The 26,845-nt window shown below is 44.9% G+C and overlaps 1 protein-coding gene across 3 annotated transcripts in view; it reads right to left on the bottom strand.

Annotated features, from left to right (window-relative positions):
* The window catches only part of FCHSD2 (FCH and double SH3 domains 2), a 213,055-nt gene that overhangs the window by 126,257 nt on the left and 59,953 nt on the right, over window positions 1-26,845 (bottom strand). Inside the window, exon 1 of one of the 3 annotated variants that reach the window (XM_068420889.1) lies at window positions 11,583-11,635. The exons of the other annotated variants lie outside the window; for them this stretch is intronic. Coding sequence (XP_068276990.1) covers window positions 11,583-11,630 — 48 coding nt within the window. The 5' untranslated portion in view covers window positions 11,631-11,635. Of the gene's footprint in view, window positions 1-11,582; window positions 11,636-26,845 lie in introns of those variants that run through there. 3 annotated transcript variants of the gene reach the window in all.

A 26,845-nucleotide genomic window follows, 5' to 3' on the forward strand; every position in this document is an offset into this window, starting at 1 on the left:
GAATTGTTTTGGTGGAAAGGACCTTTAAGATCATCAAGTCCAACTGTTAACCCAGCACTGCCAAGGCCACCACTAACCCATGGCCCTCAGCACCACATCTACACAGCTTTTAAATCCCTCCAGGGATGGGGACTCCACCACTGCCCTGGGCAGCCTGTGCCAGTGCTTGACAACCCTTTCAGTGAAGACATTTTCCCTGATATCCAATCTAAACTTCTCCTGGCACAACTTGAGGCCGTTTCCTCTTGTCCTATCGCTTGTTACCTGGGAGAAGAGACCGACCCCCACCTCGCTACACCCTCCTTTCAGGAAGTTGTAGAGAGCGAGAAGGTCTCGCCTCAGCCTCCTTTTCTCCACACTAAACACCCCCAGGTCCCTCAGCCGCTCCTCATCACACTTGGGCTCCAGACCCTTCACCACCTTTGTTGCCCTTCTCTGGACTTGCTCCAGCACCTCAAGGTCTTTCTTGGAGTGAGGAGCCCAACACTGAACACAGGATTCGAGATGCGGCCTCACCAGAGCCGAGTGCAGGGGTACGATCCCTGCCCTAGTCCTGTTGGCCACACTAGTGCTGATACAAGCCAGGATGCTGGTGGCCTTCTTGGCCACCTGGGCACATTGCTGGCTACCTATAGTCCCAGCTATCTACAGCTTCAGGCAACTATTTCCTTTGCCTGTCCTAAAGACACTCATGTACGTTCAGCTGTGTAAAGGTCTGAACTTACAGGCTGCACTTTAACTTGCAACATCTCTCATTCTATTCCTGCAAATGGATTGGCAGAATTGATTTATTTTTTGAAAGAAGCAATTAAAACAAATCCACGTTTAAGTCGATGAAAATCATATGCCCTGCTTACTGAAAATCTTTGGGGACTTTTTTCCATAGAGCAGTAAAAGCAAGCAACGCCCATAATACTTGTGAAGCCACAAGAAGTTCACTGTGAGAAGATCCCAGACGAACGTATCATGCCAACACTACTGCAAATAATTAAACCAGGTCGAAAGGCGATCACCGATCCCAGCGTTCCCCAAGCAAGGTGGCTCCAAAGCTCACATCCAGTTTTTCAAAAGCAGCAGGGATTTTCAGGGTTTGCAGTCTTTGTATTTCCCTTATCGAGAGCTCTTATCATATAAAATTTCCCACCTTCCTAAGACTCCACATGAACTCTGGAAGTAGAACAGAATTTAACAGCCATATACTGAGTGCAAAGCACTCAAACGCCTGCCCTCATATATCCTACAGGTCATGCAAGAAACTTCAGAGATGCCAGAAAGGGTCATTAGCCATTGGAAGGGGCTGCCCAGGGAGGTGGTGGAGTCACCATCTCTGGAGGGGTTTAAGAAAAGACTGGACATGGCACTTGGTGCCACGGTCTGGTTGCCATGGTGGTGTCAGGGCAATGGTTGGACTCGATGATCCCAGAGGGCTCTTCCAACCTGACTGATTCTGTTCGGTAATTCTGTTCTGTTCTGCCATCCACATTCCTTAATCTGCCCTTAAAAAGCACTAGTAGATATTTCCAAAGTTTTACTGTGGTTTATTTTGTCCTTTTTAAATCAAAGAGTAGCAGAGACACACCTTTGAACATGGATATTCAGACTATGCAAAGTTAGAAGTAAGGTTTGACTAATCTTAAACTGTCTTTACTGGCATTTTAAGTGTACCAATCTCAGGGTGTCTTCGCACCTTAAATCAAGGGTATCTTTTTAAAAGAAGAAATCTCTATTTTCAACAGGACAGAAGAGCAGGCAGTTGCAACTACTAAAGGTTGTATTCATGTTCAAACATCTGCAGAAAAAAACCCCTCCACAGCACAGGATACAGGTGCCAAAGCACTCACTAAGGGGAAAAAAAGTCTATTAGAAAATATTTTTTTCTCTGAAGTTACAAGGCAAGCCAACTCTTACAAGAGCTGCCAAAAGCGTCCAAGTCCAACTCAGTTTGACTTCATTCATATGAAAAAAAATTTCCTTCCTGCTCATTTAAGAAAGAATTTAACAGGAACAATTCAGAAAAACAAGCCCCATCAAGCTAATCTCCAGACAGAAAACAAACTGATGAAAATCAGCCAGAAGAGAAGGAAAGCTTGTCTTGGGGTATTTACAACACAGATTTCTTCAGTCTCAACGTTTGCAAAGTACAAGTCCCCCCACAAGAACTTGCATATATATATATTTTTTTTTTTTCACAAGTGAAACTCATGGACTTGGTATTATCAGACAAACACAACTGACAAAAGCAAGAAAATGCCCGGCGACGGGGGAAGCGACCATCTGGTCCCTAACACGCCAACACAATGGGGAAGAAGTTGAGTTTGGCAGCGAAGGACTGGAAGCATATGGTACATTTCCTCTTAACCAGGCATTTTCTGGCTGCTCTTAGTTTGTGTCAGAACCTTACCAGACCTTGCGTAGTTTGTATTAAGCCTTCACGTACTGAAAATTAAACCATGGAGAGGCTCAGAGTTCTTCACTTCAGGTAATTTTCACAGAATCACAGAATCAATTGGGTTGGAAGAGACCTCCGGGATCATCGAGTCCAACCATTGCCCTGACACCACCATGGCAACTAGACCAGGGCACTAAGTGCCATGTTCAGTCTTTTCTTAAACCCCTCCAGAGATGGTGACTCCACCACCTCCCTGGGCAGCCCCTTCCAATGGCTAATGACCCTTGCTGAGAACAAATGCTTCCTAATGTCCAACCTGAACCTCCCCTGGCCAAGATTCAGGCTGTGTCCTCTTGTCCTATCGCTAGTTGCCTGGGAGAAGAGGCTGACTCCCACTGCGCTACAACCTCCCTTCAGGTAGTTGTAGACTGCACTAAGGTCACCTCGGAGCCTCCTCTTCTCCAGGCTAAACAACCCCAGCTCCCTCAGCCATTCCTTGTAGGTCAGACCCTCCAGACCCTTCACCAGCTTGGTCGCCCTCCTCTGGACTCACTCCAACACGCCAACATCTTTCTTGAACAAATTTTGAAGCGGGGTATGTAGAAAAAAGAAGTCTGAAAATCTCTGTAATCTTTGAGATTGTTGCGTTGGTATTTTGTTGTCCTTTCTGGATGGGTTGTCTGTTAATTTTTCACCAGACACATGCAATATCCTCCTCATACTAGTTTCAAAATTACATATGGGAAATTCCCTAGTCTGCTTTCAGGTCAGGTCAAAAAAAAAAAGGGGGAACCAAAGGCAGGACTGAAACATGGCAGTAAAATCACACCAAGATTGTTTGGGCCAAACTTCTTTGGGCTCAGAGTAAGTTAATTCTTAAATAAGCAAAGTTAATCTTTTTGTTTGTATATTTACTAATGGTTATAAGACAAGCTCTTGAGTACCGAGTTTATTCATGTAATGATAAAACAAATTAGAGAATCTGAATTTACCACAGACAGAAGATTTAAAAGTCTACACTGGTAGTAAATATACTAAATTTTCATGTAAAAGTAGCTGAGTACAGGACTGAAATGAGTTACTTGGAAACAGACTCATATTTCAGACAGCGTTTCAGGTTTTTTGTCTGTACAGTTTATCATAAGGTTTCACACTTCAATGATAAACGGAAGTTTCAATTATATTTTCAGATCAGCAATTTAAACGAGAGAAATACATAATGCTGTAAATGCTTCCCCATGGGTTACTGTGGTGTCTGGGAGCACCACTACCCTCTGAATGGGTCAGAACTCTATAATGTCAGAGCAGAAAACTAGAGACTGTAGGGGAGGTTCAGGTTGGACATTAGGAAGCATTTCTTCTCAGCAAGAGTCATTAGACATTGGAAGGGGCTGCCCAGGGAGGTGGTGGAGTCACCATCTCTGGAGGTGTTTAAGAAAAGACTGGACATGGCACTTAGTGCCATGGTCTAGTTGACGTGGTGGTGTCAGGGCAATGGTTGGACTCGATGATCCCAGAGGGCTCTTCCAACCTGATTCTTTCTGTGATTCTGTGAAGTTTAAGACAAAAATTATATACAAAGATTAATCTAAAACAAACGAATTGAGCACAGGAGGGAATGAGACAAGATTAGTCAACACAACACTGATCTCAGCACATCAGCGCCTTAAATTCATCTGAGATTACACAGCAGTTACGGGAAGCTGCACTACTTCATATTGCAATATGTTCAGCTATTATGTACTCAAAGTCTTGATGAGTAATTACTTTTTTGTACTTAGCAGCAACTCCCACTTTGCAAAGATGAGTAGGTACTATTTTTATCCTTGTATCTAAAAAGGTAGAAGGATAAAAAAAAAAAATCTGCAACTTCCAGGAATAAGTATTAGCAACTACCTTCCAGGAATGAATATTAGCAACTACTAGAACTTTATTCCAATAGGAATAGCCTTGCGCAAGCCTGCTTAGAAAACCACAACTTGTTCCTGTTAAAGATGATGCAGATGAGCTGGCGGGGGAAGGAAAACTCATGTGCAAAGACGTGGCCAAGAGAAGTGGCTGACCCCTTCAGTACTGCGCCCTCACTGCTAAGAAAAGATTTCAGTAGAAATGCAGGATCTAATCATGATGAAACAGCCATAAAATTAAGATTACTGTGCATCAAATAAAAAGCAGTAACTGTGTGTACGGTCTCACCAGTGAAATACAAGACCGGATTCATTCAGCGCAGAGTCAAACATCATCGTTGATCCAGCAGGCGTGTCAAAAAAAGTCGTTGCTTGAGGGCAAACACAGCTACACTGCCTTGGGCAGCTGGAGCTGAGCTCTGTGAAGCTGTAGCTTTCCTACACTAAGCACCACGGCTGAATATTTTATTCTTCTAATGGCTTGATGTTCACAGAATCACAGAACCCTTTTGGTTGGAAAGGAACCTGAAGATCACCAAGTCCAACCGTTAACCCAGCACTGCCAAGGCCACCACTAACCCATGTCCCTCAGCACCGCATCTACACGGCTTTTAAAGCCCTCCAGGGATGGGGACTGCACCACTGCCCTGGGCAGCCTGTTCCAGTGCTTGACAACCCTTTCGGGGAAGAAATTGTTCCTGAGACCCAATCTAAACCTCCCCTGGCACAACTTGAGGTCATTTCCTCTTGTCCTAGCGCTTGTTACCTGGGAGAAGAGACCAACCCCCCCCTCGCTACACCCTCCTTTCAGGCAGTTGTAGAGAGTGAGAAGGTCTCCCCTCAGCCTCCTTTTCTCCACACTAAACACCCCCAGGTCCCTCAGCCGCTCCTCATCACACTTGTTCTCCAGACCCTTCACCACCTTTGTTGCCCTTCTCTGGACTCGCTCCAGCACCTCAAGGTCTTTCTTGTAACGAGGGGCCCAAAACTGAACACAGGATTCGAGGTGTGGCCTCACCAGTGCTGAGTACAGGGGGACTGCCCTAGTCCTGCTGGCCACACTAGTGCTGATACAAGCCAGGAGGCTGGTGGCCTTCTTGGCCACCTGGCCACACTGCTGCCTCATATTCAGCCGCCATCGACCAACACCCCCAGGTCCTTTTCCCCCAGGCACTTTCCAGCCACTCTCCCCCAGCCTGCAGCGCTGCGGGGGGTTGTTGTGCCCCAAGTGCAGGACCCGACACTTGGCCTTGTTGACCCTCACACAGTGGCCTCGGCCCATCGATCCAGCCTGTCCAGACCCCTCTGCAGAGCCTTCCTGCCCTCCAGCACATCGACACTCCCGAATGTTAACACTCCCCTGTTAATGGTAACTGCTTCAACCACTCTGCTTTCTTAAAAGACAACGCTGTGCTGAACACTCACAGCAGTCGATGGTGCCGGCCAAGAGCACACCAAGAGTAACCCAGGCTTGGCTGATGCACAGGACCAGGTTACAGCACAGTAGCGTGACCACGAGCTCCGCTATTTCTTTATCTAGAGTTGACTTTTAAGTTATCCGTACATACAACGACGAACATCAGCATTACATCCAGCAAAGTCATTCTACGACTACCAATACATCAAAGGTAGTGCTTCTCACATGAAAATTTGCATTTAGAATCATAGAATCACAGAATGGTTTTGCTTGAAAAGGACCTTTAAGATCATCCAGTCCAACCATTAACCCAGCACTGCCAAGGCCACCACTAACCCATGGCCCTCAGCACCACATCTACACGGCTTTTAAATCCCTCCAGGGATGGGGACTCCACCACTGCCCTGGGCAGCCTGTTCCAATGCTCGACAACCCTTCCATGAAGAAACTTTTTCTGATCTCAGAACCTTCAGAGCAAAACACCACAACTCAAATGGAAATACTCCAATCCTTAAAATAGAAATAATATTATCCAAGGAGCACTACTAAGCACACTTACACTGGGGAGAAGGAAGCTCCGGTAGAATTAAAATGTGAAGGTTGAAAGTTTTTAGGAAAAAGCAACAAAATTTAACACTGATATTGCAAGAGACACTGTGCAATGGAGACCAGCTCCCCCAAAATGCAGAGTCCTTGGAAAAAAAGAGATGAGTTTGATTGCAAAAAGGGAACAGACAGAATAAAGTAAGGAAAAGGGAATCCACGCTATAATCCTGGAAACCATGCAGCTGTTCAGAATTTAATTCAAAACAATATGAAAGAAAATAACAGGCCTACAACTTGAATAATATCCTTACAACAACTGGAATAAGCCAAAGAAACAACTATTGAATATGGTCATCAAAATGTCTCCTAATGTCTGTAGAGTTTCAGTGTTGGAATAACAGCAGAGCTGTTTGAACTGAGCAAAGCAGCTGCTCATCGACTGGAGATCAGAGGGCTGGAGCCCCTCTGCTCTGGAGACAGGCTGAGAGAGTTGGGGCTATTCAGCCTGGAGAAGAGAAGGCTCTGGGGAGACCTTCTAGCAGCCTTCCAGTACCTGAAGGGGCTACAGGAAAGCTGGAGAGGGGCTTTTTACAAGGGCATGGAGTGACAGGCCGAGGGGGAATGGTTTTAAACTGAAAGAGGGGAGATTGAGATGAGATCTGAGGAAGAAATTCTTGCCTGTGAGGGTGGTGAGACACTGGCCCAGGTTGCCCAGAGAAGCTGTGGCTGCCCCCTCCCTGGCAGTGTTCAAGGCCAGGTTGGATGGGGCTTGGAGCAACCTGGCTTGGTGGAAGGTGTCCCTGCCCGTGGCAGGGGGTTGGAACTAGATGGGCTTTAAGGTCCCTTCCAACCCAAACCAGTCTGTGATTCGATGATTCTATGAGATGGAAGAGTCACGTCCAAGAACATGAGCAACAAGTTTTAGAAATATTTCCTCTCTAGACAAATGCTGAGAGATTATCATCAGAAATCGCTTGTAACTTTTTAATTTTATAACATTTATAGCAATGAAAAAAACTTACAAAAACTCTCTTATTTATGAAAATGAAGACAGTGTTTACAGACAGTATTTTGTACGAGGGGCTCTGGACTGGATTTCTGGTTCTCCTTTGTCTTTGCACATCTTCAGACCACTTGGTCTCACAGCACTTCCTTCTCCTGCACCTGAAAACCCACGTGCACTTTTCTTTCTTTGAGGCAGCAAAAGTTGGGCATCTCAGTATTTTTTTGTTAAATATTAAACCACTAGAAATTATTTCGCTATAAGGTGTCCACGTAATTCCTAAGAACAATCACTCATGTAAACACCACGTGGACTGAAATGATGATCTAGAGATACGCAATTGCTCTCCTCCCTTCCCCAGTATTAATTTTTTTCCTACTTTAATATATTTAATATTATAGAATTTAAAAAAGCCACCAAGCTACAAGCAAATGCAACTGAAAAGAATTTAACACAAGTATCTGACAAGATTTGTAAAAAAATATTATGTTCATGTTCTGCTTCACAATACACTCTAGCTCTGAGAGATCTGAGCAAACTGTTTAGGTAGGAACACAAAGCATTAATTAATAGATGACAAAGTCATCTGGGTTCTGTATTCTCCCCTGTTCTTCAAAGGAAAAATCATTTCTAACCTAAATATAGGCCTCATAGAAAGCACTGAAAGGTTAAACAAAACCCTCCTCAGTCAAAATGCTTACAACCCTTAAGACAGCGAGCTATAAATTATTAAGTAGCCTGTCTAATTGCTTCATGATGGCATCCAAAGACTCTGGTCCCCCCTACCCCCACATCCCAAGAGGCAATTCCAGCTGGATGCACTTTCAACACAGACCATTATTCACAAGAGTCGGCTCTGATGTTAAAATGAGGTACCAGAGGTCAGGCTCCTAATAAGAAAACAAAGAGTAGGATTCCCATAGCCACGTAACATCCTAAATCTCGAAGCTACATCAGCAAGCTGACAACTGGAAAATCTAGGAAACCTCATCAATAAGTAATAGAGAAAGGAATTGGATTACAGCGAACAGTCAGATTTTAAAGCCCCCAGATTAAGTCATATATGGAGAACTGCTCCTATAAACACTGCTCTGAACCACGGCTGTAAAGCAGAAACTCCAACCAAGAATTAGGGAACGTTCAGGTCTTTGGTCAGAGAGAAAAAAAACCTACATCCAATTCATCAACACGCACAGATTTTCCAATTCACTCGTTTGTTGGGTTTTAAACACCACGTTTCAGGCAGAGAAAACACATATTTAATGACTCAGGGTTTACAAACTAGAGCATGGTTTGCAAATCAAACAAAACAGCTCTTTTTTTACTGCTCTAAGTAAGAGCATTCATAATTTTCTAAAGTTCATAAATAAATCAGACACACACACAAAATCAAGAGATTTGTGAAAATGTTAACTGCCGAAGTATCACAGAATCACAGAATCAATCAGGTTGGAAGAGCCCTCTGGGATCATCGAGTCCAACCGTTGCCCTGACACCACCATGGCAACTAGACCAGGGCACTAAGGGCCATGTCCAGTCTTTTCTTAAACCCCTCCAGAGATGGTGACTCCACCACCTCCCTGGGCAGCCCCTTCCAATGGCTAATGACCCTTGCTGAGAAGAAATGCTTCCTAATGTCCAACCTGAACCTCCCCTGGCAAAGTCTGAGGCTGTGTCCTCTTGTCCTATCGCTAGGTGCCCGGGAGAAGAGGCCGACTCCCACTTCACTACAACCTCCCTTCAGGTAGTTGTAGACTGCAATAAGGTCACCTCTGAGCCTCCTCAGTAGGTAAGTATTGGCTTGAAACTTCTTGTCTTAATTTACAGATGTTAAATATTAATTCTTTTCCGCCTACCACCTTTCATTGTAATTAAATTATTTTTCATTATAGCGAAAAGAAATTCATTGATTTGAGTGTTTTCTCTCAGAAAAAGAGACATGAAACCTGGCAGAAATACTTGGCTTTCTTCAAACCAGCACTACTGACCAACAGGTACTCGAGGGACAGAGCAGCCAGTCTCTCCCTGCAGTTTTCATACCAAAGTCCACAATAATTCACACACCTGCACAGCTGATACTACCGACATAGAAGTAATCTGTAAATACTAATGTGCAACGTCCGTTAGAAGTGTTACCAAATGATTGCTAACTAAGGGAAATAAAAGAGCAGCAGCAGCTCTGTACACACTCAATGGTGGTAAACGTGTATCAGGAAGAAGATAGCAGCGAAAGAAGGTAGTAAAATGTACGTGGTGTACGTCTCGTCTCAAGAATGTAATTGCAAGAGTGGTTGATGATTGACAGAAATCTCCCGGCCACTTATCTACCACAGAATCACACACAGAATCACAGAATCAATCAGGTTGGAAGAGACCTCTGGGATCATCGGGTCCAACCATTGCCCTGACACCACCATGTCAACTAGACCAGGGCACTAAGGGCCATGGCCAGGCTTTTCTTAAACATCTCCAGAGATGGTGACTCCACCACCTCCCTGGGCAGCCCCTTCCAATGGCTAATGACCCTTGCTGAGAAGAAATGCTTCCTAATGTCCAACCTGAACCTCCCCTGGCAAAGCTTGAGGCTGTGTCCTCTTGTCCTATCGCTGGTTGCCTGGGAGAAGAGGCCGACTCCCATTCTGCTACAACCTCCCTTCAGGTAGTTGTAAACTACCACCACCAAACAGCAATCATAAATGCCACGAATGCTGCAGAGGATTGAATAAGGGCTCAAAAAGAGAGTTAAAATAATAATGTTCTATTGGCTCAATGCATCTCTTACCTTTAACTGCTACTGGAAAGGAAAAAAGGCAAGGGAAGAAGAAAACATGCCTGGCTTTATTCTTTACTAATGATCACTTAACCAAATTTGGCCATTGTTTTTCTATATGGACAAAAGAATCCATCAGTAAAAGATACAACTAAAAACCAACAATATGGCAATCTTACTATCAGGTGTAACTTACACACAGTTTATGGGCAAAATAAGTATGGGTTTGTCTTCCTTTATTGTAACGCAGCAATCGAAACTCAATCTTTGTATACCAAGACGTTCTCGGTGTAAAGGTCGATGTGCAATAAAATGTGGCACCAAGAGTTTGTCCTTCCTACATCTTGGCTATAAATCATAGAATCACAGACTGGTTTGGGTTGGAAGGGACCTTAAAGATCATCTAGTTCCACCCCCCCTGCCACGGGCAGGGACACCTTCCACCAGACCAGGTTGCTCCAAGCCCCATCCAACCTGGCCTTGAACACTGCCAGGGAGGGGGCAGCCACAGCTTCTCTGGGCAACCTGGGACAGGGTCTCACCACCCTCACAGTCAAGAATTTCTTCCTAAGATCTCATCTCAATCTCCCCTCTTTCAGTTTAAAACCGTTCCCCCTCATCCTATCACTCCATGCCCTTGTAAAAAGTCCCTCTCCAGCTTTCCTGGAGCCCCTTCAGGTACTTCAAATACAAAAAGCACCAAAACCCCACGAAATAACGCACTGTATATTTATCCCCTTAAAAGTGGAAATTAAAATTAAGTTTTTTACAGCGTCTTTAGTCATAGGGGTACCAAAGATGAAGAAATAACATCCATACATACCAAAGTCAAAAAAATGTGTGCAGAGAACAAGCTTAATTCTCCTGATGAAGCACTGGCAGGGTAGTGTCCGCAGCATCCCTGCCTACCCTCCTCTCCTTCCCTCGCTAAGAACTCAACTGTTTAATTAATTGTTTTACACAGGTGAAATGGACCATTAGAAAACATTAGACAACATTTAATTTATCATTTATACCAAGATGAATGCAAATCATTTTGAGGTTTGGGTTGGTTTTTTTTCTTCCCACACCCCTAATTAATATTCATGAGGCTAATTTCACAAAGGCAGTTATAAAACTATGTCAGAGGCTGCTTGAAAATATAGTTGTGCTAAGACAGAAAGAGGAAATTCTCCCCCCCACCCCCCGCTCCAGAAAGGGGGGATTTAAACCCAATGCAAACATTTACTGAATGATGGGGGTTTATAATATTTTAATCGAGTTATTCATTACACAAAAATAACACTGTGGCAAAGCAGATAACGTCAGACAAAAGCTAAGTTCATTTGTTCTGGACAGGTGGCCAGTCGGCAGCTCCGTGCCGGCATCCAAAACCCGCCCACAATAGCCCTAAAGACGATTATGCAAATGTTCCCTCTTCCCTGCTATTTTCCCAGGAATGGGAGAAGGGCTCCATGTGGAAGCAGCAATTGTTTCCCACTCATGTGGAAAACAAACCGAGAGAAAGAAGGGAGGGAATGTGGACGGGAGATAGCAACACACACCCTTACCAGGCTGATCTGCTCCTTCTCTCGCTGAGAAATGCTTGAAATGATCATACCGTGATTTCCCCAGCGGAGCGCGGATAGCAGGGGTCAGGCACGGAGTTCAGAGCCCAGGAGATGTATCCTTCATACGCAGCTATTCGACATTTTCCCTTGTATTCTACCACGGGACAAAGCACTTTAAATATGGGAACTTTCCTGCCGTTGTAATACATCACTTACATGTGAACGGTGGGGCCACGGGATGCTTTACTACAACGAGCAGAAGGTTTGTAAGAATCACAGAATCAACCAGGTTGGAAGAGACCTCTGGGATCATCGAGTCCAACCGTTGCCCTGACACCACCATGGCAACTAGACCATGGCACTAAGGGCCATGTCCAGTCTTTTCTCAAACCCCTCCAGAGATGGTGACTCCACCACCTCCCTGGGCAGCCCCTTCCAATGGCTAATGACCCTTTCTGAAAAGAAATTCTTCCTAATGTCCAACCTGAACCTCCTCTGGCGAAGCTTGAGGCTGTGTCCTCTTGTCCTATCGCTAGTTGCCCGGGAGAATGGGCAGCACATCACCTAGTTATCTGGGAGCCTGAATTTTGTCCAGATTTCATGCCAGTGAAGGATTTTTTTCTTTCTAATTCCACATCTTGATCACCAAGTAATTAAAAAACAAACGTGAAATCTACATTAACGCATTTGCTTCACTTCAGTCCTTCAATGATTATTAATTTAAACATGTTTTACTAAACCACAGCACCTTTCACCACAATACAGACTAGCTTAAAGGTATGTAAAATTTATTTTTAAAAAGTACTAGAATGGTTCTTGTATTTCAAAACCCTTGCCTTAAACCACCTGTTTCTACAGAAAATGCTTTTCACCTCTCCCAAACACCCATTTCCCACCTAAGCACACATCTAAATAATTCAGCTTCTATACTAACTGTATCTGATAGGATTCAGCAGGACACAAAAAAGACTGTAGGCAAACGAACGTGATGCAACTAACCAGCAGCCTGCAATTTTATTAATTACAAGTTCGGCATGACTAATTATGAGGGCACAACTGTCTCTTCCCACAAAGCACCAGGTATTAAACGGATGCAGAGCAGCATTAACGGGCTACAAGTTGTCACAGATAAACAACCTGCCCTATTATTAGGAATAGTGTAGCCAGCAGGTCTAGGGAAGTGATTGTCCCTCTGTACTCGGCACTGGTGAGGCCGCACCTTGAATCCTGTGTCCAGTTCTGGGCCCCGCACTTCAAGAAAGATGTTGAGGTGTTGAAGCGAGTGCAGAGGAGGGCGACCAAGCTGGGGAAGGGTCTGGAGGGTCTGACCTACGAGGAACGGCTGAGGGAGCTGGGGGTGTTTAGCCTGGAGAAGAGGAGGCTCCGAGGTGACCTTAGTGCAGTCTACAACTACCTGAAGGGAGGTTGTAGCTCAGTGGGAGTCGGCCTCTTCTCCCAGGCAACCAGCAATAGGACAAGAGGACACAGCCTCAAGCTTTACCAGGGGAGGTTCAGGTTGGACATTAGGAAGCATTTCTTCTCAGCAAGGGTCATTAGCCATTGGAAGGGGCTGCCCAGGGAGGTGGTGGAGTCACCATCTCTGGAGGTGTTTAAGAAAAGACTGGACAAGGCACTTAGTGCCATGGTCTAGTTGCCATGGTGGTGTCAGGGCAATGGTTGGACTCGATGATTCCAGAGGTCTCTTCCAACCTGACTGATTCTGTGATTAGCATTAATTTTTACCCAGGTTGGTGATTCGGCTCCGCAGCTGAACTCTTCCAGCCACAAACAGGCACAGGAGCAGCTGCATCAGTCGGGGGTAGATTCCCCATCCACCACAACGACCAGGGCCAAGCCAGCTGCATCCCATTGAGATTTACTCCAGTAACTGGTTTTATGTGAGCTGGACAACCACCACAAGCTGTGATACCTGATTCAATAATCATAATCAGTTAGCTGTTATTCTTTACTCTTACTATTCTAAAGGAACCAGGTTTCTACAGCTGGTATCAGGAGACTAAAATAAGAAATAACCGTCTGGTTAACCTTGCTCAAATGGAAAAAAAAAAACCAAAACAACAATCTTCCCTCATTCCCCAAAAAAGACACGGCAATCAGTTACAGCAAGCCTCAAAGTTTGCTGAGTATAACTTCTAGGAGCAGTGTAAAGGATAATCAGTATTTAGCAATTTAAAGACCAGTATCTCCTCTACTTCAAGTAAAGCGACACAGGTTTCCACCCTATTCCAGCCCTGTAATTTGAAATAGTAAAGATAAAAGCTGCCTCCTATAGAGGAAGTTTTTTTAGTTCTGAAAAGCTATACTTTTAAAAGTAAGTGGTTTATGCTGCTTTTTGCTTCCCCTCAACACCACCTAACCCTTCAGCCAGGTTTCGAAAGCTTTGCTTTCCTGGTTGCTGGAAGGTTGTTTCCATTTCTGATCGCTGCCTCTTCTCCATTTGGATCCTGACAACTGAAAGACTTCACGCTGATCTTCAAGAATTTCACAGAATCACACAGAATCAATGAGGTTGGAAGAGCCCTCTGGGATCATCGAGTCCAACAATTGCCCTCACACCACCATGGCAACTAGACCATGGCACTAAGTGCCATGGCCAGGCTTTTCTTAAACACCTCCAGAGATGGTGACTCCACCACCTCCCTGGGCAGCCCCTTCCAATGGCTAATGACCCTTGCTGAGAAGAAATGCTTCCTAATGTCCAACCTGAACCTCCCCTGGCGAAGCTTCAGGCTGTGTCCTCTTGTCCTATCGCTAGTTGCCTGGGAGAAGAGGCCGACCCCCACTTCACTACAACCTCCCTTCAGGTAGTTGTAGACTGCACTAAGGATTTCTTGGCAGTTTCTGCCATTGCTTTAAAGCCATTAATAAAATTCTCCTGACACCGCTGATATTATTGCTACTTCTCCTCATTCAACAGAATTTACAACTAAAAGTGTTGAATGAAGACTCTTGCTCCTATGTTCATCACATGTACACTGCCTTCATCATGCCTCCTGCCTGTCTAGATTACTCCAGTTATTTTGACGCTCCTTAGAATTTATACTCTTACTTCTTTCCCAAGCTATCAAGCACTTTGCATTTCCATTAACTCCACTGTTCTTTCTGCCTCTTTCTTGTAGGAAGCTCCTCCAGGACCAGCCTACCTGTTGGCTTCTGCGCGCTCTGTACATCTTCCAAATATCTTTCAACTGGGCTTGTTCTCAATTACTACTTGTCTTTCAGCACTGACATCTTTGATTCAAATGTTCCACTTCAGAGTTCTCTTATCTTGTCATACAACTCACGTTTCTTTCCACACACTCTTCTTACCTATTTCTCTACTTCATTTCTCTATTTCCATTTTCAACGAGCTGGTCAATCTCTTGAATCTCTTTTTTTTTCCTTCTCCCCTCCTGCAACTTCTAACACTTTCCAGCTCAGCAGCTCCTCGTTCTTTACCCACTTTCTTTGTCCTGGCCTGGTGACACAAAACTCGATCAGCCATTCCTCTAATCTCATTTTTTATGCTGTTCCACAGCTCTTCACCATTCATTTCTTCTTTCACCAGAGACAAAATTCCACACCCCCCAACTGCTTTGTTTTCTTTCCTGTATCTGGCTCTTTCCATCTGTGCTTATCGTAGATCTTCGTTCTTGACACTTTTTTGGGTGCTCTTAGCTTCACTGATGCCAGCACTAACTTCAGCTCTGGAGGTAGTTCTGTGAGAGAGGAAGCCTTCAACCGCCTTAGGAACATCCCCTGATTTACTGCACACTCCCTCCGGACTTATCAATTCTTGTTCACTGTCACATGCAATTCACTGAATCTTTAGAAGACAGGGATTATTCTGAGACTGAACTATACACTTGCTCACGTAAATAATCAGGAATTTCAGACAGAGTTATAAAGGCAAGCGCAAGCATGGCTAAAAAAATACACATTTCCTACTTTAATTAAAGCACCCCTGGAGGTCATGGCAGCTTTCTATTGCTTTGGGGGTTATATCTGCATACTAGAAAAATTTTTGGATATGAGAATACCCCTACCAGCTGTAATTATATGACTGTACGTAACTGGATTTTACTAAAAGTTCTACTCCATCTTTCATTTAATAGATTTTATATATTCATTATTATTGGTCTTTTTTCTAGTTATACAGAAAATATGTTGACATAGGGACAAAAAGCATTTAGAACATAAAAACAGGTTCACAGAGACAATACTGTTTACTAAAGGGGGGACAAATCATAGAATCACAGACTGGTTTGGGTTGGAAGGAACCTTAAAGATCATCTAGTTCCAACCCCCTGCCACGGGCAGGGACACCTTCCACCAGACCAGGTTGCTCCAAGCCCCATCCAACCTGGCCTTCAACACTGCCAGGGAGGGGGCAGCCACAGCTTCTCTGGGCAACCTGGGCCACTGTCTCACCACCCTCACAGGCAAGAATTTCTTCCTAACATCTCATCTCAATCTCCCCTCTTTCAGTTTAAAACCTTTCCCCCTTGTCCTGTCACTACTTGCCCTTGTAAAAAGTCCCTCTCCAGCTTTCCTGTAGCCCCTTCAGGCACTGGAAAGCTGCTAGAAGGTCTCCCTGGAGCCTTCTCTTCTCCAGGCTGAATAGCCCCAGCTCTCTCAGCCTGTCTCCAGAGCAGAGGGGCTCCAGCCCTCTGAGCATCTCCATGGCCTCCTCTGGACTCGCTCCAACAGCTCTGTGTCCTTCTTGTCTTGGGGCCCCAGAGCTGGACGCAGCACTGCAGGGGGGGGGTCTCACGAGAGCGGCACAGAGGGGCAGAATCCCCTCCCTCGCCCTGCTGGCCACGCTGCTGGGGATGCAGCCCAGGACACCGTTGGCTTTCTGGGCTGCCAGCGCACGTTGCCGGCTCATGGTGAGCTTCTCGTCACCCATCACCCCCAAGTCCTTCTCCTCAGGGCTGCTCTCAATCCATTCTCCACCCAGCCTGTATTTGTGCTTGGATCCACCCTGCTGTTACAGAGTCCAATCCACACTCTTTGCCCCATCACCTTTTTTCCACCCCAAATTCCCTCAACTGTGACCAGAAATCACGTCACGTGGGTTGTTGCGGTGCTGTGGATGTTCTCCCTCTCGAGATCGTGTTTCTTCCACCACCACGCTGGCACGTCACCGGCCATACATCCATAACGCGACCCACACGTAGATGCTCCCCTCTCTCCTCCTTTGCAATTACTTGATAAATCCATTTGCCTGAAGAGACACTTGTTGAGCTACGCAGCCAGGGACTGGCACAGGACATGGCGGAGGATGTGCCCCTGCTCCAGTTAATGTCCACCCAGCCCAGTGACACACAGTTAACAGGCACTCTCAACAACATCATGTTTTCAAAAAATTAACAGGTAAGAGTGCATTAAAAAAAGAAAAGTTAGTGCTAATAAAAAATTACAACAAATTCTCTTTTGAAAATGAGATCCAAATGAGATTCTTATTCACATCATCATTTTACACGTACCTGAGAGGAACGAAAACACATTTTTCCCCCTTTTTTTGGCATACAAAAACCGTATAATTAATTTAGCATATAATTAACATATGTTTGACAACTCCTTGTTTCACTGTAGGCTTCTAGCCCAATATTTCTGCACAGCTATACAGATAGTGCCACCATTCATTCATTATTCAAAGGTTTCTGCTGCAAACCAAAGATGTCCTGGTAAAGACCAGTTTTGGACTCGTTACAAGGTGAGTCATGTCTGAGTTTCCAGTCGTTACAGGTAACTCAGTTATTTATTCTTAAAATATTTTTGCTCTTTGTGTGTTATTTGGAGTTGCACAGAGAAAAGTCTCCGCTACGAGGCACAGAGAGAAGAGGGAAAATAAACTCATTGTAAATAATCAGCTACTCCTGGGAGACAGAGACGTTGGAGTGTGCCAAGTCAAACTAATCCCAGAGACAAAGATGTGACTAAAGCTTTAAAACTGAGATAAAGCAGGGAAATTAAATAGATCACTTAGAGAAATAAAACTAACTTCATTCAGTACTGTATTTTACACACTGGCCAGTGTGTGCCTAAAATTCAAGGTTTCTGCAAAGGAAAATGCTCTTCACATGAGTGCTTGAAGCCCAAAAGAGACCAGAGAACGCAGATGGGCTTTCGAAAGTTTTAAGCAAATGCACCAAGAACAAACTTCTGCTAAGAAAAGCCAACAAAATCTGGTTTTAAAAGCTCCGAGACAGAATCAGAACCAAAGCAAAGTGCATTCATATTGAAATCAGCGTCGCTAGATAATAGATTTTAAAAGAACAACCTCAAATTTGCAGTCTGGTCTCATCTCTCCACTCCAACCTTTCTCCATCACGTTTTTCATTTTGACTCCTCTAAATAAACGGGGTGTTTCTGAACACAAGACGTCAAACTCAGCTCTGATGTAATTAACTTCTACAGGGCTGAGTCATTAGGAAACATTTATATATTGTTGCAAATTTACATAGTGCTGTACAAACACAGATGGAAACAGATTTCCTACCTGGAAGCGCTTACAACACGAATAAACCCACCAATAACCAGGGTAATCAGAGTATGTCGTGACCTGGCAGCTGCAGAAACTCGGCAGTGTTTTAGGGGCACAGAACAGCATCACTGAAGGGAAAATAATCAAGTGAACTAAAACCCGAGGCAAGCTAAGACACAAGGGCACGACGCTTTAGAGCTTCACAAACAAGGAGCTCAACTGTAATCCAGGAAAGGACAGAAAAACACTCGTGTGGAGAAGAAAAGCACAAGGATCTCTATCAAATATTTCCATGAATATTGAAAGAAAGTTTTTGTTCAGGTCATTTCAGTTGCTATATAAGTACTTCGATGACTGAGAAAGACATTCTGGCAATAATAAAGAGGCAAAAATGAATCAAAACATATGTGAAATATGAAAAAGTGATCACTGAGAAAGATGATAGCTCAGTGTTTTCCAAATTCGAATCTAATTTGTTTGAGAAAGAAGGACGAAAGGGCAGATTTGGAAATTAAAAGCAAATATAGTGATGCTTAAAGGCAGGGAAGATCTACCTAAGACGGGACTGAAATCACAACACTGTACACTCGAATATAGCAAAAGAGGATTCACTGAAACCATTTGCTCACTCCCCGAGATATTCAATGTGTGGGCAAGAAAACCCTGGGATGACCAAAAACTGCATCAGCTATGGAAAAGCCTTCAGAGAAATCAAGCATCGTAGAAATAAAGACTGTAACAACCACCACCACCACCTAAATACAAACATAACCCAACCTTAGCAGCAGCATATGAATGATTTACAGAATCACAGAATCAATCAGGTTGGAAGAGACCTCTGGGATCATCAAGTCCAACCATTGCCCTGACACCACCATGGCAACTAGACCAGGGCACTAAGTGCCATGTCCAGGCTTTTCTTAAACACCTCCAGAGATGGTGACTCCACCACCTCCCTGGGCAGCCCCTTCCAATGGCTAATGACCCTTGCTAAGGAGAAAAATTGAGATTTAATGAGTCTACATGCAAGCCGGGATGATTAAAAAATGATCTGGTATCATGTGATATTGATGTAAATGAGGAGTAATTAACGGGACTAAATTGCTTCTCACCTTTAAACAATATCCCAAAACCATGCATGATTGTTCTTCATTTATTTTTGTATCCCATTCTTTTGCTAAGATGTGAAACTTGATCACAACCGGTACGGAGATGATGAAAAATACACAGACAAGGTCATCTTGACATGGTAGCTGCTCTGTGTATTTGTATTTTTATTAGGATCTGGTAGTGGATCAGTACGTACAAGCACATATATCTTCCAGACACTCTGAAAGGCAGCTATGGCAGTTCTTAATTTTGTTTTTCATTCTCCAGTGAAATTTCTGGGGACCTTGCCAAGTGATATTTAATTAAAAGCCACTCTGCTTTTGATTCTTTAGTAACTTGGTTACCAGTTCCATTGACCATTTATGCAGTGAAAGGAATTTAATATAAAAGTGGTTTTCTGTTGTGTTTACAGAATCAGTGACAGCATAATTTTGAGTGTAGAGACAGCCAGCAGTGCAGTTTGCTTAAAAAAAAACTTGGAGAAGTAAAATATAGAAAAAGTTGAGATAGAAAAAGCCCAAAATCAATCGAGTATTACATACAATAATGCTGCACGAATTATATTTATTTTAGTTTACCGTTTGGCAAATCAGAGCACCCATTTTCTTCGGCAGAGAGACAGTTCTCCCAGAAAAATAATATTAAATAATCACAGAATCAATCAGGTTGGAAGAGCCCTCTGGGATCATCGAGTCCAACCGTTGCCCTGACACCACCATGGCAACTAGACCATGGCACTAAGTGCCATGTCCAGTCTTCTCTTAAACACCTCCAGAGATGGTGACTCCACCACCTCCCTGGGCAGCCCCTTCCAATGGCTAATGACCCTTGCTGAGAAGAAATGCTTCCTAATGTCCAACCTGAACCTCCCCTGGCCAAGCTTGAGGCTGTGTCCTCTTGTCCTGTAGCTAGTTGCCTGGGAGAAGAGGCCGACTCCCACTGCGCTACAACCTCCCTTCAGGTAGTTGTAGACTGCACTAAGGTCACCTCTGAGCCTCCTCTTCTCCAGGCTAAACAACCCCAGCTCCCTCAGCCGTTCCTCATAGGTCAGACCCTCCAGACCTTTCATTTAGAGCAGAGACAGGCAGCACATGGCTGCCAAAACCAGCATGTGGCAAATTTTCATGCAATAATACTAGCAGTGGAGGGCTGTGAGCTGTAACATCTATAGTAAAGCACCTACAAGAACAGCTCGCCAGGAGGCAGAAATACTGCCTTGTACTTCGGCAATAATTCTACTGATTTGACGATCGACACATCTTGCTTCTGGTATTTTGATTCCATCACCTTTCCTGTATGCTGAAACATCTTGACCGCAGCATAAAGACCTGCCGGGTTCCCTGTCCCTATTTTGTGTGGCCTCCTTGACACATAATCTCTCCAACAGCCACAACACATAGGTTGTACTTCATACCAGGAACATACGATCTGGCTCATACACAGAGGACACCAGCTACCTCTGATGGGAATGGTGAGTTAGGAAGGTCTTGCCATGCTACACATCGTGATGTGGTCCTCAAACATCAGCCCCAACAGATCCAACCACTCACTTCACCCCACAGAATGACATGCTCATTTTCACGCAGCTCAGTTCCAGTGATCACCAGTGACAACACAAAATTGAGAGCTACGACGACTGAGTGGTCACTGCACATCACATAGGGATGATTTCTGAAAATGCAGGTAGCCAAATACGTCAGTACAACTGTAGAAGATATGTACTTTTAACCATGACCTGGAGCAGAGGCATCAGTGGAGACAGCCTAAATAGAAAGGAGATCGAGCGCAGAAGGATAATAGCAACTGATCCAAACGCTTTTCACCGCCAGGGGAGGTTCAGGTTGGACATTAGGAAGCATTTCTTCTCAGCAAGGGTCATTAGACACTGGAAGGGGCTGCCCAGGGAGGTGGTGGAGTCACCATCTCTGGAGGGGTTTAAGAAAAGACTGGACATGGCACTAAGTGCCACGGTCTAGTTGCCATGGTGGTGTCAAGGCAATGGTTGGACTCGATGAGCCCGGAGGTCTCTTCCAACCTGATAGATTCTGTGATTCTGTGTGATTCTGTGTATTAGAGAGAGGAGCAAGAAGATAATATGGGTTTTTACTGAAATTTAGAAAAAAATATGGTCATAAAATTTACGCTTTATCTATCATGATGGCTGTTGCCGTTATTGTCTCTTCCTTCACAGATGTTCACATGGGCAATCAAAAAGGGTTTCGCTTTGTCAGTTTGTCCACTGCCATCAGTCATAGCAAAAAAAAAAACCAGCTCAAGAGAAACAAAAGGCTGAAAGAGAAGGAACTGAAAAGTTCATCTTTACTCTAGGTTTTACAAAGCAGTCTCCACACATCAAAACAGATAAGTAGCATGATTTCTCCTTGCAGTCAAACCTTTTTATTTCTCTCTGGAGCCTACTGCAAGAACAGAATCGCACGACACTCCTCTGCGATAGAAGACTTAAGAGTACACTGCAGGAATGCAAGGTGATGCAATGAATAGAGACCATGTCCAGAGTAAGAGCGTTAATGCCAGGAGTTAATTCCGCAGTGTTGATGAAGCCCTCACATGTAGTAGCAGCTGTAAGTTTCGCTTGCAAAAAATAAAGATCTCTGTCGTCCCCCCCTCCCCAATTTTTACACCTGCAAAAAGACCTTTGTTGCTATATGAAGTCGTGCACTGCTGATGCAGAGCAAAAATGCTTTATGTAGAGATATGGGGAGGTTTAGATTGGAGATCAGGGACAATGTCTTCACCAAAAGGGTTGTCAAGCACTGGCACAGGCTGCCCAGGGCAGTGGTGGAGTCCCCATCCCTGGAGGGATTTAAAAGCCGTGTAGATGTGGTGCTGAGGGACATGGGTTAGTGGTGGCCTTGGCAGTGCTGGGTTAACAGTTGGACTCAATGATCTTAAAGGTCCTTTCCAACCAAAAGGATTCTGTGATTCTATACTTCAGTACCAGAAAAATTAATCTATTTTAAAAAATAAAAAAGGGGGCCAAGCTTTTAAAACTCTGCAAGCTACATGAAAACCCATTTCATTGTAATACAGTAAGTTAAACAAGTAGGATCTGTCCAATCCCATTTAATATTTTGAGGCTTGTATTACTTTACAAATTTCCAGGAAAAATAAAAGGGCAGACAAAGTCTCAAATCTTCACAATCTTCAATAGATTTATTTAAATCTACTCTTTACTAGAACAGCAAAGCAAACAGCCCATGCCAACTTTGTACATCTTCTGAGGAATCTCAACCTGTCAGCCTCTGAATTCTAGAAAACAAGTTTCAAAAGACGAAAAACGTATTTCCTCATTTCTCGAAGCTGAAATATGTAGAAAAATAGCCAGTTAACATATGTCTGCACAGAATCACAGAACCACAGAATCAGACAGGTTGGAAGAGCCCTCTGGGATCATCAAGTCCAACCATTGCCCTGACACCACCATGGCAACTAGACCATGGCACTAAGGGCCATGGCCAGGCTTTTCTTAAACACCTCCAGAGATGGTGACTCCACCACCTCCCTGGGCAGCCCCTTCCAATGGCTAATGACCCTTGCTGAAAAGAAATGCTTCCTAATGTCCAACCTGAACCTCCCCTGGCCAAGCTTGAGGCTGTGTCCTCTTGTCCTATCGCTAGTTGTCCAGGAGAAGAGGCTGACTCCCACTTCACTACAACCTCCCTTCAGGTAGTTGTAGACTGCAATAAGGTCACCTCTGAGCCTCCTCTTCTCCAGGCTAAACACCCCCAGCTCCCTCAGCCGTTCCTCGGAGGTCAGACCCTCCAGACCCTTCACCAGCTTGGTCGCCCTCCTCTGGACTCACTCCCACACCTCAACAATCTTTCTTGAAGTGCGGGGCCCAGAACTGGACACAGGATTCAAGGTGCGGCCTCACCAGTGCCGAGTACAGAGGGACGATCACTTCCCCAGACCGGCTGGCTACACTATTCCTAATAGAGGCCAGGATGCCGTTGGCCTTCTTGGCCACCTGGGCACACTGCTGGCTCACGTTCAGCCGGCTGTCGATCAGCACCCCCAGGGCTCTTTCTAACCACTCTTCCCCCAGCCTGTAGCGCTGCAGGGGGTTGTTGTGGCCCAAGTGTAAGACCCGGCACTTGTTCTTGTTGAACCTCATGCCGTTGGTCTTGGCCCATCTATCCAACCTGTCCAAATCCCTCTGAAGGGCCTTCCTGCCCTCCAGCAGATCGACACTCCCACCCAGCTTGGTGTCACCTGCACATTCACTGAGGGTGTACTCAATCCCTACATCTAGATCATCTATAAAGATATTGAACAGCACCGGCCCCAGAACTGAGCCCTGGGGAACACCGCTAGTGACCGGCCACCAGTTGGACTTTGCCCCATTCACCACCACTCTCTGGGCTCGGCCATCCAGCCAGTTTTTAACCCATCCAAGCCCCAGGCAGCCAGTTTGTCTAGGAGGATGCTGTGGGAGACAGTGTCGAATGGCTTACTGAAGTCTAGACAGATACATCCACAGCCCTGCCCTCATCTACTAAGCGGGTCACTTTGTCATAGAAGGAGACCAGGTTGGTCGAGCAGGACCTGCCTTTCGTGAATCCATGTTGGCTGGCCCCGATGCCCCGATTGTCCTGCATGTGCCGTGTAATGGCACTCAGGATGATCTGTTCCATCACCTTGCCTGGCACTGAGGTCAGGCTGACAGGTCTATAGTTCCCTGGATCGTCCTTCTGACCCTTCTCCCCCCAGCCTGTAGCGGTGCGGGAGGTTGTTGTGCCCCAAGAGCAGGACCCGTCCCCGAGCCTTTTGTAGGATCGCTGGACAGACAATCAGAAAGCAAACACAGATGTACTTGGCATCCTGAACAGAAATAAATCCAGGTACAAAACCTAGGTATAAAACCTAGTAGCTCGCAAATCTCACACCTCCAAAAAATGTGACTAATCCTATTTTTTTTTTTAAATTACCTTTTTATGGTTTGTGAAGGTACAAAAAGCTTTGAGGCACATTTGTACACAATCAGAGCTAAGAAAACCAGGGCTGAGATTTTTTTCATAATCTGCAGGCTTCCTCCTACTCAATTAGTTTCTGTTTGCAACCAATATGCTTTTACCCTTGTTGAAAATATGACAAACTACCCTTTAAACTGCAAAAGGCAGCGTAGGAAGTATATTGCTAGTGAAATGAACAGCAGTAAGAGTATCTGTCAAGTAGAAAATGCAGGATATTATTTAAAAAAATAAAAAAGGGGTAGGAGGAATAAGTCTATACAATCATCTAAACAATTTTGGTGACTGAAAGGAACGCTTTACATACAGAAATTAAAATGCAAATCAATGGTAAGGATTTGTTCCTGCACTATACTTACACTAGATTTCCAGTTCACGCGTGACATTGGTTTACTGATGATGATGATGTCACTAACTTAGCAGTCAAACTGTATTTTAACGTTTGCTCACTACAACAGAAGTTAATTTATTTTAATACACGTGGAAATCTCCCAATATAAATCTTATTGCACAGATAGATTTTAATTTTCATGGTAAATACTGAAAAATGATTATGCAGTTTCTCAAGTACACTGCTGCTACTAATAGGATACAAACCAAGGAACACTACTACACGAAGTCGCAATAGTTTCAGAGATGAAGGAAATAACCCCCATGCCACTTCCACTGACATTGCAAGAGACTTACCCACAGTGCATTTTCACTATTTCATACCTGTAATTAGGAGATTCATTTGTGCACATGAATTTTATGTAATTAGAATGGATGCTGTAACACAACTTTCTTCCCCATTTTGGGTTCAATTCAGTGCTGTACTTCAAGAATATGCTCACGTCTATCCCAATTTTTTACAACTAAGGCAAATAAGTCTCTGGAGCAAGTCCAGAGGAGGGCGACCAAGCTGGGGAAGGGTCTGGAGGGTCTAACCTATGAGGAACGGCTGAGGGAGCTGGGGGTGTTTAGCCTGGAGAAGAGGAGGCTCAGAGGTGACCTTAGTGCAGTCTACAACTACCTGAAGGGAGGTTGTAGTGGAGTGGGAGTCAGCCTCTTCTCCCAGGCAACTAGCGATAGGACAAGAGGACACAGCCTCAAGCTTGGCCAGGGGAGGGTCAGGTTGGACATTAGGAAGAATTTCTTCTCAGCAAGGGTCATTAGCCATTGGAAGGGGCTGCCCAGGGAGATGGTGGAGTCACCACCTCTGGAGGGGTTTAAGAAAAGACTGGACATGGCACTTAGTGCCCTGGTCTAGTTGACGTGGTGGTGTCAGGGTTGGACTCGATGATCCCAGAGGGCTCTTCCAACCTGATTGATTCTGTGAAAATATAACAATAAATGTTTGAGGCAACAGCCATTTTTTGGTCAACTATCAGAAATAATCCCCTAGGATCTAAGAGCTGATGTGATACCTACTTTTTGTTCATGTTTTGCAACAGTTCCTTTAAATACGGGCAAAGCACTTCATTTTTAAATGAAAGCTTACGTATTATTGGTAAAGAAAAAGAAGATGTAAAAGTTTCTCATCTACAGTTTCTAAATACACCATGTCTTTATCATAAAGCATGCAAGTCAATGAGAGGGTTGCATAGTTGTATATGCAGAGCCTGCAGCAGACATGAAGAATAAGACTTATTTCTGTAACATGTGTGAGAAACTAGCCATCTACTTATATATTTCACAGAATCACAGACTGGTTGGGGTTGGAAGGGGCCTATGGAGATCATCTAGTCCAACCCCCTGCCAAAGCAGGGTCACCCAGAGCACATTGCACAGGGTCGTGTCCAGGCGGGTTTTGAATATCTCCAGAGAAGGAGACTCCCCCCCTCCCTGGGCAGCCTGTGCCAGGGCTCTGGCATCCTCAAAGTAAAGAAGTTCCTCCTCATATTCAGATGGAACTTCCCATGTTTCAGTTTGTGCCCATTGCCCCTTGTCCTGTCACTGGGCACCACCGAGAAGAGTCTGGTCCCCTCCCCTTGACACCCACCTCTAAGGTATTTGTAAGTGTTGATAAGATCCCCCCTCAGTCTGCTCTTCTCCAGCTGAACAGCCCCAGCTCCCTCAGTCTCTCCTCATAAGAGAGATGCTCCAGTCCTTTGATCATCTTTGTAGCCCTTCGCTGGACTCTCTCCAGTAGTTCCTTGTCTTTCTTGAACTGGGGGGCCCAGAACTGCACACAGTTACTCCAGGTGTGGCCTCACCAGGGCCGTGTAGAGGGGGAGGAGAACCTCCCTTGACCTGCTGGCCACACTCTTCCTCATGCACCCCAGGACACCATTGGCCTTCCTGGCCACAAGGGCACATTGCTGGCTCATTGCTGGGAACTTGTTGTCCACCAGAACACCCAGGTCCTTCTCTGCAGAGCTGCTCTCCAGTAGATCAGTCCCCAGCCTGTACTGGTGCACAGGGTTATTCCTCCCGAGGTGCAGGACCCTACTACACTTGCCCTTGTTGAACTTCATGAGGTTCCTCTCCGCCCAGCTCTCCAGCCTGTCCAGGTCTCTCTGAATGGCAGCACGGCCTTCTGGTGTATCGGCCACCCCTCCCAGTTTTGTGTCATCAGCAAATCTGCTGAGTGTACACTCTGTTCCTTCATCATCATTCATTTACCGAAGGAGTAAGCCGTACAAACAGCAGCACGCACTCACTTGCCTCTATCACATAGACAGGCTTCTTTG

Source organism: Nyctibius grandis, chromosome 2, assembly GCF_013368605.1.
Source record: "Nyctibius grandis isolate bNycGra1 chromosome 2, bNycGra1.pri, whole genome shotgun sequence".
Classification (NCBI taxonomy): Eukaryota; Metazoa; Chordata; class Aves; order Nyctibiiformes; family Nyctibiidae; genus Nyctibius; species Nyctibius grandis.